The sequence below is a fragment of the Triturus cristatus genome, chromosome 12 (assembly GCF_964204655.1).
Source record: "Triturus cristatus chromosome 12, aTriCri1.1, whole genome shotgun sequence".
Lineage (NCBI taxonomy): Eukaryota > Metazoa > Chordata > Amphibia > Caudata > Salamandridae > Triturus > Triturus cristatus.
Genome location: NC_140595.1, coordinates 636129814 through 636147622, shown reverse-complemented (window position 1 = coordinate 636147622; position 17809 = coordinate 636129814). Strand labels below are relative to the sequence as shown.

The 17809-nt window shown below is 43.8% G+C and overlaps 1 protein-coding gene across 1 annotated transcript in view; it reads right to left on the bottom strand.

The window, feature by feature from the left end:
- ZCCHC14 (zinc finger CCHC-type containing 14) overlaps positions 1-15317 on the bottom strand; it is a 680296-nt gene extending 664979 nt beyond the window's left edge. The window contains exon 1 of the mRNA XM_085639437.1: positions 14073-15317. Coding sequence (XP_085495563.1) covers positions 14073-14630 — 558 coding nt within the window. The 5' untranslated portion in view covers positions 14631-15317. The remainder of the gene's footprint in view (positions 1-14072) is intronic.
- Positions 15318-17809: the final 2492 nt, after the last annotated feature.

Sequence of the window (17809 nt, the reverse complement as noted above, 5' to 3'; positions counted from 1 at the left end):
GAGGCCCGCAATGTTCCATGACAATATTCTAGGACCACCAAGTTGCAATTCCGGACTACTCTCTAGATTTGTCTCCAACCCTTCGCTTTCTGGCAGTCCAGGGGGCTCAGCGTGGAAGGGGGGCTGAAATTGCTAGTACGGGGTCTGGTCTAACTTTACTAGATGGGATATATATAGTTAAAAAGGCAGAATTCTCCTCGAAGTATAGGGTGGGGGGGTGGGGGTTTGGGGTTGGTTTGGGGCTGTTTCTTCCTCCTAGGGAGGGTTTTGTTGGTGGGGGATGACTCCCGCTTTGTTGTTGTTCCAAGGCATCATGTAACCTTTGACCTGCTCTCTTGCTCGATGTCCCGCTGTCCCTCCTCTCCGGGAGCTCGCGCAGCTGCGCCTCCATTGACCCCTCTCTCCTGTTCAAGACCATGGCTGATCCGCCTGTTCCTAAGGCTGCCATGCGAGTACTGTCCTGGAATGTCAACGGTCTGTTAGATCGCTTCAAATGCATGGCGGTCCTTAAATATGCACAACGTGCGGAGATTGATGTGCTCCTTCTCCAGGAGACCCATCTTCTCGGCAATAAATGTCCCTTTCTCACCCGTTATGGCTATGATAGAGTGTGGCACTCTGGTTTTGCGAGGGGATCCCGGGGGGTGGCAATCTTGCTCCGCAGGTCCTTTCCCTTCGTCTTGGCCCAGGTGCACTTGGACCCCCAGGGCATGGTGGTGGCGGTTTGTGGTACTCTCGAGGGGCGACCCCTCACCTTGCTGGCCCTTTATGCGGCACCAACCCTCTTACCGTCGGCCCTCTCTTACGCCGCGACCTCCTCCCGACGGGCTCACTCATCCTAGGAGGGGACTTCAATGCCATTTACGCGCCCCACCTGGACTCGACGGGACCGATCTCCACCACCCTCGCCACTTGCGCAAAGCAGCTGTCGAACTGGGCGGAATCTCAAGGCCTGTGTGATGTCTGGAGGGTTTGGCACCCACAGACCCGTCAATACACCCACACGTCGGCGGCGCACCACTCCCATGCCCGGATCGATCTCATTTTCGTTAACTGAGTTAACTGAGGTCCTGGGATGGGAGGTCCCCCATGACCCCAGAATGGCTCTGCTGGGCATAACGGATGGGCTAGACGGGTCCCGTAACGACAAGTACTTTCTGACCACTGCCCTAATGGTGGCCAAAAAGGATATCGCGGCTGTGTGGAAACAGCCGCACCCGCCCAGGGGTGCTACCTGGAGAAGAAGGGTGGATTGGTGTGCCGCTCAGGAGCGGTCTTTGTATGCTGCTAGGGGCTGCCCCAAAAAATTCTGTAAAGTGTGGGGGAAATGGCTTGGGGGTCTGTTTTCAGGGGTGGGGAGTGCGAGGGCGGGGGACAGGGGCGGAGGGGTGGGTCTTGCAATGGCTTGTCAATGCTTTTATGACTGGTTTTCTTGATGCAATGTTCAACGAATTGTTGTATGTCATCCTTGACTTTGTTTTCTATAAAGAAATAAAAATTTGCTTATCAAAAAAAAAAGGCAGAATTCTCATCCTCTGCATCGAGGTCATCTAGGGGTGCTATTTCTCTATCAGTGGGGCCTGTCGCTTCACTAGTCAAAAGGGCTCGATTTATCCCCTCATCCACTGGAGGTGTCCCTCAGCCTCTTGGGGATTATCACTGTGGGCTGGAGGATGGAAGGTAGTCAATCCACAAGATCTAGAACACTAAATCTATTGCATACTGAAACACCTGGTGGATAGAAATTGCTACCCTCCTCTTCTCTGTGACCCTGCCTGGCTCTGTTCCTACCATAGTAGGCTAGGTTAGCACTATAATTTGGGGAAGGGTAAAAGTAACTTAGATCCAAAGTCTGGATTCTAGATCTGGAGTTTTTAGGGAAACCCATACAGACGTGTTCCACCGCCCTTCTGTCCTTAAAATTAATGACAATACAATCCCCTTCTATATCTTTGGGTCCATGTCCTACCCAACTCACTCTTCTGGCAAATAGGATTTGCATTGGACATTTATCGGGGGATGTCTATTATAATTCAACCAGTGAATGGATTTGTTTTTCAGTTCAACATAGGATTCAGTTCCACCATTTTCCAGTTCGGGGACCCCGGGCAAGACAACAACATAGGGTACGCTTTCGGGGGGTAGGTCAATATATGGGAGGGTGGTCTTTGGATCTTCGACATTAAATCTCCCCTTCGACAATCCATTTAAGATTTCCGGCTGGTCCTCTCCCAATAGTTGTCGTGTTTTATTCGCTATCGGTTTGCATACTGTGGTTAAATGATCCTCTGGTCCAATAATAATACTTGGGTCCTCTGCAATTTCCCTAGACACCGTAGGGTTTGGTGGTCGGCTGCGGGTCGATGGAGGGTTAGAAACCAAATGACCCTCAGATGCGTATTTTACTTGTACTTGGCCACACTTCGCCATTTCATCCTTAATGAAATCCGAACTAGACCTGGAGAGTTCTTCAATCTTTGTTAGCCTTTTCTCGATTGACAATAATCTTTCCTCGAGGGGCTTCAATGCTGATAATATAAGGTCACCTATTTTAAATAAAAAAAGGCTCTTCCACCATAGATAGTGGGCTCACAGTGTTGGCCACATGAGGAGGACTTATAGCGGGTGGGGTCTCCAACGGGCCTTCGATGGCTTTATGCCACACAACAGCCAAGTCATTATTATTGTTAAGTTTTGGAGTCTTAGGCTTTCTTCCCCGCTGGACAACTCCTCCCTGCTTTCTCTTGGGAACCACCTGGGGGTGCCCCTGTAGGTGTAAAAATATACCAGGGGCTTCCATATTGCGAGTTACTATACTGCCAATGGGATTTGTCAATACTCCATCCACATTTATGTCAGAAATGCACGACTCTCCGGTCAAGGACATATTGCCCAGTTCTTCTAATAATTGACAGTTAGACCGATTCGGGGGCCCAGCGACAATAGCCCTTTGCTGGCACCGCTCTGGTGTACGAGCCTTCAACAGGGCCCCCAATGAGGACCTTTACGTTAAAACTGGGTCCTGGGAGAGCCGGCGCTCTGTTATGGCTATCTCATGAGCCAAAACGGACGTGTCCCTCGTAATAAATTGGTCTAATGACCCGGCTACATAACCACCCGTCATTGCTTTCTTCCCCCTTCCATCGCGCCCCGCCATTATAAGTAGAGATGCAAACACGAGCTGTTGACACTCAGTAAGTACTTACACAACGGTGAGCGGCCCTCGGTGATTTACATGATATGGGGGGGGGCCCGGTCCGGTCTTCTCCGTGCTCCAACGGGCTTAAAAGGGCCCGCCCTTGGCCCGGGCTTTTCCGGCGCAGGTCTGCGTGCGTCCGCGCAGCGGGTCACATTAGGCGTTATGTAGTGACGACAATGACGCCGGTGCAGCAGGCTCAGGTGTGGGCTCTGACACACGCCCCCTGGGACTTGTAGTTTCGCTCCTTTCAGGTTCCCAGATCGGCAAAGCGGCTCCCTATTTCATATTTCCACGGAAATATAAAGGATACAAACATTTCACACATTTCTACACTTTTGCTTGCCACAGAACAACAGATGCAAGGAGGAACAAGTATGTGCAATCTCGGAAGAGAATAGAGTAGATAATAAACTAGGAACCATCAGAACCATAACAAGCTAATCGACCTTGATATAAGGATATTGGTGAAATCAACTACGAGTAAATTCAGGACAAATATCAATTCATTATAAAAATTCTTGTGCCATTTAGGTACCCAGTGCTCTCTTTTATTAGTCACTCCGTCCACACACTTCCCCCGCTGGAGTAACATATGAGTGTGTGTGGGTTGTGTAGTGTGATTTACCATAACATACTTGAAGATTTTGTGCATACCCTAGGTCTGGCCGATTTCTGAAGTGACCACATTCTTTCCTGGCTGTATAATCTTCATGGGATTAGAGAAATGACTACCATTTAAGGTCTGTTTCTCTGGCAATCTGACTTTTCCCCAATCTCCCGCTTTAAATTTAGGTTGGATGGTACAATTTTTACTATCATGTCTTTCCTTGTATTTGTTTTTATGTTTCAATTTTCTTTTCCAATCACACGTTCCCTACACACCACCACTGAATCTTCCCTTCCCAACCAATACATTGTTAACTCGGTTGTCTGCCTTTTAGTGAAACAAATGGTGAAATTCCCCTAGCACTACTCAGAGTAGTGCGATAAGCTCATATAGTTTCTTGAAAAGTCATGCGGTCAAGTTCAGGAATGTTTTCTGGATGTTGGATGCTGCAATGCAGCGGGATATATAAAACTCGAAGTTTTACTTGGCACATTCACGATAAAAATAATGCCTTTGATAGGCTTCCATTTATATGTGGCTACACATAATCCCACGAATTCTGTGATGTTATTTCCATGGAAGAAAAACTATATAGAAATGTGTTCTTTGATCAATGAATGCAGTGGAAATTATTCAAGTGTTTTTACGATGCACAATCATTACCTCTACATCCCTTGTCCCAGTCATCAATTGATGAGGTTTATTACCACCTCAGGACAGGAAACAAAAACAGGAAATGCTAGTCCATAACCACACCCCCAGCTGGGAGACACTTAAGGACTAGCATCCCTCAGCACTTGCTGTTTTTTGTTTCCTACCCACGACTAGAACAAGGACGCGGAAGGCTGAGGTTCCAGCACAGCTGGCACCTCCAACATTGAAGCCACAGTTCCACCTGCAGGGCTTATGGGACACCCGGCTTCTTGTGAGGCGAGTGGGAAGCTGGAAAAGCATTCCCGGGCCCTTGAGAATTTGCCAGTGGTCAATTGCAGAGATGAATTTCGGGGTTCACATTCTCTTTATCATCAGATCTCGTGGCTGTGTCGGCTTTTCAGGGCCAGTTTGGTGTGCCCGGAAATCATGCATGGATCAGGTTATCCCTGCGACTCGGGCCAGCCTGGAGGAAGAGTTTACTAGTTGCAATGCGTATTGCAAAACCACAATGGGGAGGGTGCGCTATAGTTGTCTAGGAATTATCCTCAGCAGAGGCACTGTGCATGCTCGAGGTTTTACTTTCTTCTGCAAGCAGTCTTTAAAGCGCTGTTACATCGGCAGATAAAGTACGATCCTGCTGATGTTGGTGGCCTGATTGCTATCAAAATGGGAAAGCATTCTGAGAAAAGGAGCCATTCCCTAAGAAGTGCAAGAAAAAGGGAGATGGGGGAGGGGGGGGAGAGACTGAAAAGACTTTTTGGGGAAAATTTGGCATCTGTGAAAAGAGAAGAAGAGTGAGGTACAAGATTCACAGGAAGCTGGCATGTATTCTGATGTTTCAAACTATAAGGAGTCAGGTGACTCTTCTACTTCGGCACCCGATTTGAAAGGCAAGAACATTTCTAATGAAGTACTTCCAGAAATACTGAGTCCTATTAAAGACAAAATGTTGGGAGAGCCTCCTAGTTCATCTAAAGATAATGTTTTAAGGTAATTCAAGAAAACGTTGTGTGTGGGAATGCCAATTCATGAGTATGTGATGGACACAATTTTGAATGAATGGAAAGGTCCAGACAAAATTGATTTACCAAGATTTACGGCCAAACTTTATCCTTGGAGAAGATGGAGTAGATTCTTCCGGAATCTATTCATGTAGACACTGTGGTGGGGAGATGTGCGATGGTGGAGAAAAATATCTTAAAGGATCCAGATGAAAAGAAATTTTATTGGGCCCTCAAGAAATTGTTTGTGGGAGCTCATTTGCCTTGAAGGGCTAGTGTATATAGTGCCTATACTTGCCAATCATTAATGACTGACTAAAATAATTTTTAAAGCAATTCAGAAGAACCAAGTTGATTTATTTGAAAAAAATCGGGGTGGCATTTTCAACTTTTGGGAGGTATTTCATTTGACACTGTCAGGGCTTCTGCTTTTGCCTCTGGATCTTTAGTTGCTGCTGCACATAAGAATATCACAGCAACCAAGACTAAGCCCTTATCCCTTTTCTATGTTGGAAAGTACTGCTAAGTGGATGATGTTGTGTCATACCTTTCCCATGACACTGAAAACTCTGAACGGGGTATGAAGGTATTACAGTATATTGGCAACAAATGCATGATAGTTTATTAGCAATATAGCATACATTTCTACAAGTATGTTTTTATTTTCATGTTCGGCAGAACTAAGAAAAACAGTGCTGATGTGCAAATGACATTAGGCTCCCAAAAACTGTGAATGCTTTTTGATTTCAACGAGGTATGGTCGACTACAGTTTGGAACAGGTCAGGTGAGGGATCAGTTTTACCGACTTTCTATAGAATATCAAAAGTTTAAGATAATTCTTAAATATACAAAAACATGACATGTAAAGTGTAAATCGTGAAAGCTTCCACATTTGAAGGAGCGAGTCATAATAAAGGGCCACGTGTATTTTACTCCCTGGTAAGGGTTCTAGTGAAGTATTGATAATATAGAAAGAAATTCCATCAGGTCATTTGTTTTCACTCTACTTGTATGTAAAGAGAGGAAGATGCGGAAGCCGAGAATAAAGTGAAATTATTATGGATGGTTAGTACCATCTGAATTCAACTGTGGGACTATTTTTAAATGTAAAGAGTTTAAGGGCCCGGAGACAAAACCCAGGGGGATTATATAACATGAACTATGGAAGTCTCATTCATGGTGCTAACAGTACTTTCATGCTGGCTGAATGGTCAACTTATAATGTCAACAATGCTAAGTGGTAAAGTTTATTTCTTACGGTTTGTCTTTTATGCTCACAGCCCAAAAACAATATTTTTCAAAATGTTTCACTTGACGCGACAGGCCCGAAGTGGTTGTAGGTGGCTTGCTGTATACTTTTACATTGCTTATACTGCTATACCTGTTACTTCATAGCGCTGCTGGCCCGGACAGGGCTGTAGGCACCATACCGTGTTCAACAGTACTTGCCTACAATAAAGGTTTTGGAAACAACCAAAAAAAAAAGGTTTAAGGCCCAACAGGTAAAGCTAGATAGTTTTACTGTCTTTCTCTCCCCAAGTATTATGAAGTTGTGTTATTTTGGAATACAAAGAGATGCAAGTATTTAATAAGGGCTTTAGGGCCTGAAACAAGCCTTTGTCGTGATGAATCCGCAAGCTAGAGGCAGGGAACCTTATCAACATTTTAGAAAGTGAAGTTTCCTTTATTTTATCAGTAAATATTGAGTTGCGTAATGGTATGCAGACACACTGGTAAATTACGTCTGATGAGGCGATATAGTCAGACACTCATTTTAGTGTTATAGAGACTGACTATTGTAGTGTGCATCTCCCTTAGATTAGTAATGAGTAGCTTGTGCCATGTTAGTATAAGGCGGCTACACCACTCGCCACTGCATATGTAGGGGCAGACTTAGGAGCTAGTTGCTACACAGGAGAATAGAAAACAACTTTGCAGCATGGTGAGAGTCTCACAAAACCTATGTTGTAATCGGACAATATGAGGAAGGTATCACAAAGAACCCTGCACCTTTCTCCTATGCAGCGTGCTCACAGCTCTACCATTGGTTTCTCTGCACTTCAAGGTTCATAAGCATTAATATCTCGGGGGTCCATCGCATTCCATCCCAGTATAACAAATAGCTTTTCTATTTGAAGCGGACTTAACATATGGATTGTACTGTTGCACAGTTAAAGAAAATTGGGAAATTGTGGCGCTTGCTTTCCTAAATGTGGGCAGAGTTGGTCATTAGTATTACACATACATGAGAAACTTAGAAGGGAATACAAAATGGTAATTATGAGAAATGTTCCACTCATGGGGCCTAAGTAAGCAAACAGGCCTGAGTAAAGAAACAAGTGTATTAAAAAAAAAGAAAAGGAAAATTCAAGAGCAAGTAGAAATCCCATAATTAACTATTTTGGACTTTTTATGCTACAGTTGCAAAGACAATATGATAATATTCATACGTAAAGATACCCTGAATTATTAATCATATATGTAAAAGAAAAGAAAGAAACACACAACTGCTACACAGTGCAATCACAGCACACACCGGGCGGATGTTAAATGAGCTCAGACTTCTAATAAGTCCCATTTCTGATTGGTGGGAATGGTCTGAATATAGGTTCAAGCTGTCGCCCCACAGGGTTAGTAAGACACTCGGAATATCAAGCCGGGTCAACCACGATAGAAATCCTTTCATACCTGACAACTTACAGTGTGAAAGTATTCGAAGCATAGAGTATTACCATTAAGAGTAATGAATATCAAAACGTTCAATAATCACACTTTTGGAAGGAGTCCTCACAGTAGTACTCTTGTGCTTTCCACAACGTAACTGAATTCCCAAAAGGTAAACAATGGATAGGAGAGATTACTAAGCTCGAAGTGTAATGAGGTACATCATTCTACACAAAAATACTACTTCAGGACTTACAATTTAAAAGCTAACATTAACAATAAATTGTTAGCAATTATCACTTAGTGAATGTAATGTTTTGAAAATCTCTGAAATAAATGGTTTATATTGATGTTCGTAATGTGAAAAATATACATCAGTGCGCTTCCAAGTTTAACCTCTTCAATGCCTATGACGAGCTGGTCTCGTCATGGGCCGCGGTTGCGCTGTGCCCATGACGAGACCAGCTCGTCATAAACCCCGCCCGCTAATGAAAGCGCCGGCACAGGGCGGGGAAAGGGGCGGGCACTGAAGGGGTTAAGCTGCTAAAAGTAAAGGTGTGATGAGTTTGCTGGACAAATTATTACAGAAGAGGTGGAAGATGGCTGACACATCAAGTTGTTGATGGGGGGTGCTGTACTTACACTGGTATTGAAAATGTAGAGGGTATCAGTTCTTGCCTACTTGTAACAGTGCTATCCCAATTAATGTTTTTCCAAATACAACCTATAGAAACGTCTCTCCATATCAATTAGTTTAAACAAATCTATAACTTAAAATGCCACAGGGTTAACCTGTGACATTATACTGTGGCTTTGGTTGCAATGAGAGATTTATAAAAAAAAATTAAAAAAAGGAGTATTCCAAATAATAAGTATGCACTCCTACGCTTTGGTACACGCCTACTGTTCGCGAGACCATGGTATAATAAATCCTGGCAAAGCAAGTAAGTCTGGTGTTAGCTGTGAGCCTGTTGACGTTGTCAATGCTCGCTTTATCCTTGGTATATCAAACAGTTGCTGGCCGGTGGAGCACAGCATTTTAGGTGAATCATAGGCTGTTAATATAGTTTTTGGATCATCTCTGGGCCCTAATACATGGCTCGGTGAACGACGCATGGAGTCTTAAATACTTTTGATTATTGGGAGCCAGTGCAAGTTTGCCAGAGCCTTGGTAATCGACTGGCGTTTGATAATTTTCAATATTATGCGAGCTGCAGCATTCTGTGTAACTTGTAGCCTTTTTATGACGTTCTTGGGTCTTCCCAAATATAGGGAGTTCCCATATTTCAATCATGAGGGGAACGGTCCATTTACTACCACTCTGTGTGATGGTTCAGGAAGCCATCTCAAATAGCTTTCTCAAAGACTTTAATAGGCCAAAACAGGTTGACACTATTTTTTTTGTTGCCTGTGTTGCCATCAATAGTTTGTTGTCTAGGCTCTAGACCTCGACTTTGGGTGCAGGTTGACTGGCCATAGAATGTGGGAAATTGAGCTCCATCCACTGAGCAGGGTTATTGCCCACCACCAAGACTTCGGCTTTCACCCCATTTAGCTTTAAACTGCTGGTTGACACCAAGTCACAACATGTTTAGGCAGTTATTGAGCTTGTTGGAAGATCTGGCCATTTGATGAGAGATTAAGAAAATAATTTGGGTGTCACCAGCATAGGATATCGATAAAAGACCATGAGCCTTTATGATCTTTGTCAGAGGAAGGGCATATAGGTTGAACAAAGTGGGGATCTATGAGGACCCCTGTGGTTCTCCACATCCTAGGGAGTAACTGTCTGTAAATACAGTCTCCTCACAGACTTGGAATGCTGTTCTATGGAGGAAAGAGGAGAGCCATTTTAGAGCTGTTCCGGCCTATTACAGCCTTTTTACTAGCACTGGGTGGGAGACAGTGTCAAAACCTGCACTCAAGGCCAACAGGATTGGGGCAGCTGCCCACCCTTCATCCAGGATGGCTCTAAATTCTTCTGTTTCGGCACGCAGAGCTGTTTCCTTGCTGCTACCCAGTCTAAAGCCTGCCTGAGACATATGTAAGATGTCATTTGTCTCTACATATCGCAAGAGGTTTCTGTTAACAAATTTCTCTAGATTTTGCTAGAACTTGGGAGGAGGGAGATCATGTGATAATTTTCACACTTACTTCCTTTCCACCTTTAAACATGAAGTCTGGAGGAGTGGGATCCAGTGGGAATCCTATTTTAAGAATTTGAGGATCTCCATGGTATCTCAGGGCTCGAAAAATCCGAAAAACGGACTGCTTCTTTAACCTCTCCAAGTGTGAGGAGGATATTATTGACCTTCTCCCAAAAAAAGTTGGCTAGCGTGTTGCATCTTGAATCTGAGGGAGAGGGACCAGGTGTGCTTTTTAGGGGATTCATAATACTGATATATGTATGTATGTATGTATGTATGTATGTATGTGTATATATATATATATATATATATATATATATATATATATATATATATATTTGTTTTTTGTTTTTTGAGCAGAAGAAATGCTTTATTTGTTAATTAATAAAAATCATTACAAACAACTAACTGGAATCACATCTTCATCCGACAAAGCACATATACTACACTGTATTGAGAATAATATCAAGGTACATTATAAAGTGCACTTGAGCAGTGTCTTACATCTAGCAGTGATAATGAAAGAGCACTTAGTTTTACCAATTCGATGTGTTTAATATCGCAACTTTAGAAAGCAAAAATCCATAATATACATTTTTTGCATGTAATATCCAGGAACATTTTTTAATGGATTTATATTTCGCACCAATCACAAAAACCATTACTCCAAATGGATGATAACGTTCTTAAAGAAACAACTACTCAACCCCCAAATTTAAAATACATACACAAAAGTGCCAAAATGAAGGTGCAATGGATAAAGTGTACCTGTGCAGAATCTTACAACTAGCAGCAATCGTTAAAGAGCACTTGTGCAAGACTTACATTTAGCAGCAATAGTTAAAGTGAGATTGTGCAGTGTCTACATTGAACAACATTCAAAACAATTAATAATTAATCAATCAGAACAGGCCCATACAAGCGTGTAATTAATTTAGTATTTATACCCAGTTATTACGAGCAATCAAAATCTTTTCAAACTTCGGTTTGAGGACCATGCACATAACTTCAGGAACAATTTTATAGGATTGCAATTTTTTTCTTTAACAATTTTGAGATTTACAACATTGTCCTGTAAAACCAGTCTTTAATATTCTAGGCATGCAACTGATATCAGGGGGTCACTCAGAAAGTAGCTTTTTTTCCTGCGGTAAGGACGAACTTTACAAACTGTGGGATAAGGCAAGGTGTGTTCCCAGAAAGACAAGTTAGTATAGCTTGTCGACATGTTCTCACCCCTAATTCGTCTAAAATGGATTTTAATAGAGCTTTGCTCTTTTCTAACAGCTGAGGACAAGTAGTTGCAATATGCATAAAAAATTATTTATAAAAACCACATAACCTACAGCTGATTGTGGGCCAAATTCGTTCCCATGAAGGGATTCCATCCTTTGTGGGAGATCTCCCAAATCGTAACAACATAAATCTGTCCCTTAAAAACGGTTTTAGGTGGGTTGAGATACGATTGTGGTTCTAATTTAGTGAATGAATTAATAACTGACCAGGAGTGACTCTTTTTAGCGAGCTCATCCTTATCCAAGAGAATCAATAGGAAGTTAGCTGATCAATTTTTGTCTGTTTAAACGCCACAGTGCTACTGGCTACGTCTTCGAGGGGCGGTGACTTAAAGTTATTTAAACTCTCCATTAAATATGCTCTCCAGCCCTTAGTATGTTCATACCTCATTATCTCCTGCCAACATTGGTTTAAAAGGGTGCTCTGGTCTTAACAAAAAACAGAATGTAACGATTTTAAAAAGACAGATTGTCTTATCAGAGTTTGTCTTTTCCGACCAAATTCCAATGTGACATTGGCAAGTCCATTATACCTTGGAACCGTAAAAACAAATTTTAAAACTTTTATTTGTAAGTTATCAAGGACTTTTGCGTCTTTACCTTGAAAAATCATTGAACCATAAGCCAAAGAGGAAATTACCTTTGATTTCATGACCTTAAGTAAATGCTCATGTTTAGACATGCCAACATATCTCTTAACTTTCCAAAAGCAAAAGGACAAGGATGTAGCTTTGGCTTTTTGGTTAATAAATTGCTGTTTAAAAGACAATTTGTCATCGAATGTAATACCCAAATATTTATAGAATTTCACAGTGTCAATATGTACCCCATTAATCTTCCATACTCTCGTCTGACTTTGTACCACCAATCGTCATTATTTTTGTCTTCTTGGTACTCATTTGTAAACCATAAGCCGATATATAATTATTGAATGAATCTACTAATCTTCTTAGTCCTATAGCAGTGTGGCTTAACAGTGTGATATCACCTGCATATTGTAAATATTTGATATCTTGTCCTAAAAAGGTAGCTGAGTGGGCATTACCATTTTTGAGAAATTATGGTAGGTCGGCCATAAAAAGATTTAAAAAGCATAGTGCCAAAACGCAACCCTGTTTAAGATCACTTTTAGTTTCGAATCGGCGAGTTGTACATGTACCGTCTCCGACTTTAACCTGGACCCCCGTATTAGTATATAGCAATTAAATCATGTCTAGCAATTGATTTGGAATGCCCCATTCAGATAGCTTAGCTCATAATAAATCAACAGGTAGTGATTTCCAATTTTTTGGAGCAAGATAAGCAAATGTTTTGCCCCCAGCCTGGAGTTTTCTGTAGCGGGGGACAACGAGCAGGCCTTTTCCCTCTGAACGAAGAGATCTGCCTGATAGAGCTTAAGTTTTTCCACCAGGTAGTTTGGGCCTCCGCCATATAGTGCTTTGTGGACTAGACTACAGATTTTGAACTTGATTATCTGGCGTATGTGAGGCTAGTGAAGATGCCTCAGCAATGGCCGGGCTGAGGTTCTGGGGGGCATATTAAGAGCCAGGCGAGCTGCTGTATTCTGTATTCACCTGCATTCTATTTAGAAGGGATTCGTTGGCGGATGCAAGAAGAGCATTGAAGTAATCGAGGCGGCTGATTACCAAAGCTTGAATCAGGGTGCTGTGGACTGATAGAGGAAGCATCTGGAACACTACGGAAAAGTCTCAGCATGTGGTAACAAGTACCTGAGGTGGCCATGAATTGGTCTCTCATAGTAAGAGTGGTCCAGTCGGACACCGAAGTTTTTATCCATGATCTTCGCGGTGGGGGATAGGCCCAACTCTGCGGGACACCACTCAGGGGACCACTACGTTTGAGCACTGCCAAATAGCATAATCTCAGTTTTGGCTGTATTGTGCTGGAGGAAATTTTCCGTCATCCATCCGGAAATTCACCAAACTTTTACATGTCATACGTGATACTTTGAGACCAGATACCTTGCGGCGGGGCACCTGATTGGGTGCAATTTCCAATGGTATAATTTTTCGTGTGAAGATGGGGTAAAAATAGTTGGTAGACATACACATATATAATGCATATAATAGGTAAACATTTAAAAATTACGCAATGTAACAGCTGCTACAGAAACTAAACATTCACCTCTATTGACTTATCAAAAGCTAAACTACAGCCATCAGTGAACGGATATTCAGCAGTATACGTAACAAGTTCAAAAACCGATGTATTGTAACTGCAGAGTACACATGAAAACAGATACACGCCAGGGTAGAATCTAACTTAAGCACGTGTGAAAAATATCCTAAATGTAACAAGCTCCGGTAAACTGCTGTCCTGCAGATCGCCCTTGTGAATACATTTAAGTGTCCAGCAACATATCGCAAATACAGCGTTACATAGCGGAGCAACTTGGCAGAGTACTACACGCTTCATCCCAAAGATTCAACTCATACGCTGCAGTTAGTGGGTCACACACGCTCTAGACACCTACAGCCACTCACCTTGCGGCAGCCAGGGCTACTCTGCCCACCGGGGCTTCCCGGCCCGGGTGAGGCGCTGGTCTCGATGACGGCCTGCAGCTGCTCCAGCTCCTGCCGGAGCAGCTGCCGCTGGTGGAAGCTGAAGGCCGGGTGGTTGCAGGCCATAGTAAAGAGCAGCAGCAGCTCGTCGGCCGTGCGTGCCTCGTTGAGCTGCAGGCCGTAGTTGTTGATGATGGAGTCCATGTGGGTGAGGGTGCGGCAGAGCACGGCGGCTGCCTCCCGGCTCTCGGAGCCCAGCAGCGCCAGGGACACCAGCAGCCGGCTGCGCACCAGCTCGTCCGTCAGGTTGGTGAGGCGAGCCAGATCGGCCGGGTTGTTGGCGCGGATCTCAGAGTCCCGGAGCGAGTGGTAGTCCTTGCGGGCTAGGTCCTCCAGACAGCAGCCCAAAAAGCGCAGTTCCAGCGGTAAGCACAGATCTAGCAGGCCGCAGAGGAACTCCACCCGCTGAGCCGGGCTCAGCTCCGAGAACCAGCGGTAGGCGGCGGCCCTCTCCAAGGGGCAGCGCTGCTTCTCCACCATGGTGGAGGGGTGCACAGGGGCTGGAGCTGCACCGGAGGCCTACACAGGAAGGGATAGCAGGCCTTCCAGTTGGCAGTGGACAACACCAGCAAGGGTATGTGATATGTATGTGGGAGTGGAGAAGGAAAAGTACGCAATAGGTAATGAAAGAGGGGCTGTCAGACCTCGGGGGTCGGGGCTGTCAGGCGACAGTGGAAGGGGTGTGAAGGCGCATTACCAGGTGGAGAGCGGGCGTCCGGTCTTCCAGTAGGGGGTGTGGCAGCAAAGCCACTGTGGCGGGGACTGTCAGGTCCAGGTTCCCGAGGTCCCTCGGCGCCTAACGGTCCAAAGAGTTAGGTCCAAGAGGCCGCATCTTTCCCCCTCGCCGCTCACTGCTTTCCTTGGGTGGGCCGTGGCCGTAGTAGTGCAGTAGCCATCGCAGGACTGAAGACGAGGGGCGCCACCTAAGAGCCCTCGGGAACGGCTGGTCCCGTCCCCAGAGGGCTCACCGGAGCGACTAAAAGCTTCCACCGCACCAGGAACGTTGAGGTTTTCTTCACAAGCCACTGACAATGAAAAGGGCCGCCTCTTGTCTCCTCACAGTTGTGGTTCTCCTTGAAGAACCCCGGGGTCTGGCACCGAGCCGGTGCCGCTATGTTTACCTTCCCTCGCTGACGCACCCCCACCGCGAAAAAAGCCGAAGGTAATGCTCGTGCCGTACCAAGTCCAACTGACACAAGGCCACGCCCTTTCCTTCTCAGGGTTAGACCCGCCCTCCGGGAAGCTCCTAAGTCCTTTGCTGATTGGATGTCAATAAGACGCCTACGCCTACGTCTGCTGCCACTCAACTTGACAGGCGAGGGTGCCACGGGTTCCTAGAAGAGGAGGGGGTGCCGTCTAAACAAAGGCTCGGATTGGTGGTAGAGTTAGCCAAGCGCTCTGATTGGCACCACCTCGCTCACCGTTTTAACGCTTGATTGGTTTGAAGTAGGATAAGGATGCTGCTTAGGCCAGTTGTCAAGGGGTTATTCGGAAGCTACAAAAGTAAGAGAAAACGGGAAAAATATATGGTAACTGCTTCGCCTGAGCCGGAAGTAAACACATGTTGAGTTCCATAAATAAAGCTCCGTTAGCCGTAGGTAGAAATCCAAGTAGGTTTATTTCAGTGGAAATAAAAATACGAGAACATCCAAATAAGTTGCCCACTAAATGAAGGCAGGAGCCGCTGTCAGTGCTGCCATCCGTAGGAACAGTCAGGTTGGAATGTCGCTATCAACAACAGCTGAATCCAGGGCAACAGATCAGAACATTATAACACTTGAAAATACACAAGCATTTTTACAAGAGCAGTGCACGTGAAGCCACAATACAAATCTATTACGCAATACAATGTAAAATAAATATTAACCCAATATACAACATCTCCCTTTCTTCAATCAGAACAAGGAGAACACAGTTAGTTGTAGCATCAACACAAGTGATAATCCTTATACTTTGTGGGCACAACAATTTTACGCTTAACACGGTTGACAATGGAGCCAGATTAGGCAACTCCGAAACATTTTGTGAATGAGTCCAAACCATTAGCTGACCTTAGGTTTTCAGGTACTCCACTTCCTTGTATGCAAGTTGGACTTCTGTGTGACTCAAAATGAGCAGCGGAATCTGCAGCCACCTGCTCTGAATTTGGTACATCACAATCGACCTAAATCCCAGCCAACACAAACGACTTTCTCCACCAGCAATACCATGTCCCATTCTCTCTGTAATATCTTTTTGAAGGGGTTTAATGCTAATGATTAAGCCAAATTGTATTCCCTGCTTTCTCTACTAAAATTAAGACTGATGGTCTTTTATTTGCTTGCTAAAAGTGGTGGAGGGTAGTAAAACAATTCAAAGGTTATACTTTCAATTTATTCATACTCTAAAGGACCACAGACTTCGAGGTTCAATTTTGTGGGTTTATTATAAGGCCCAAAATAATTGAATATAAACACACCTCAGTATCAGAGTATATAGATACATGAAAATCAATACAGAGCCGAGTCTACGAATATAATTCATACGGCATAAAAGGCATAAAGTGATGAACTCCAAAATCAGAATACAGCATAGAATAGAAGCTGAGTCCAATTCTCTTTTCATCTGGGAGGAAAATAAAAACAAAAATATCTTTCCCTACACTACTCTAAATGAGGGTCCTACCAATCTCTCTTTTGTCATATCCCAAAGGTGTCAGTACATGTTGACTTCCTAAGAAGTACTCACATCAAAAGTCTCTGATAGCTTAAAGCTGTGGAGCTCGCTCTAAGATGCTCCTTTCCTCCGAAAATAAGCAGAATTCTCCAGAATCTGTCCCTGCGCATCATACAAAAAGACAATGTTCGACCCACAATACGTCACACGATGAACTTTTTCAATTGCAGAGTTTTCAGTAGCTTTCCACAGGAGCTTTAATTATTTTTCTTCGTCTTCCAGTGGCCTTGGCTTTCAGATAGACCAGGCACGAAAGGAGTCCTCCCTTCTCGCCTTCCAGACTTCTTCAAAGACACTCTGGGTATCTCCTTAAATCTAAGAATAATGAGACCGAATTCCTGCACATGCAGTAGGATGAGAATACACTGTCTTCGAGCACAAAAAGGATTCATTTAATTATTTCTTGAGCAATCAAGGAGAAACGAAACTCAAACCCACTTACAGTTTGGGCCTACAATTCAGGCAACTTAAACTAAACACAGTATACACTGCACAAGTATAATTTCATCCTGCACATTACACATACAGGAATTATAAATGTCTCTAATACATGCAAAATCCTACTTGAATGTGCACACTACAATTTAGTGCTAATATAACGTGAATAAATACATCTTAATAATTATGAAGCACTGCAAACGACAAAATACATTTGAGTGTGTTTCAACCATGAGTATAGTGCACCCATACAATTTAGAGTGCTGTAAGCGATCTATCACTAACAATACCTTGTTCCACCAACCACGATTTTTGAACATGTGACCCTGACAATTTGTGGAGGATCCGTAAAGTTATACGCACTTTTAGCAGCTTTGTTAGGTTTCTCGACCAAAATCCATTCCCCTATCCCAACATTTTTTGGAGCCTGAAATCTGTCAGGTAATGTTCAAGAAACTGCGTACTTACTTTCAAAATTATCCCTGACATAATCCTCAACACAAGAA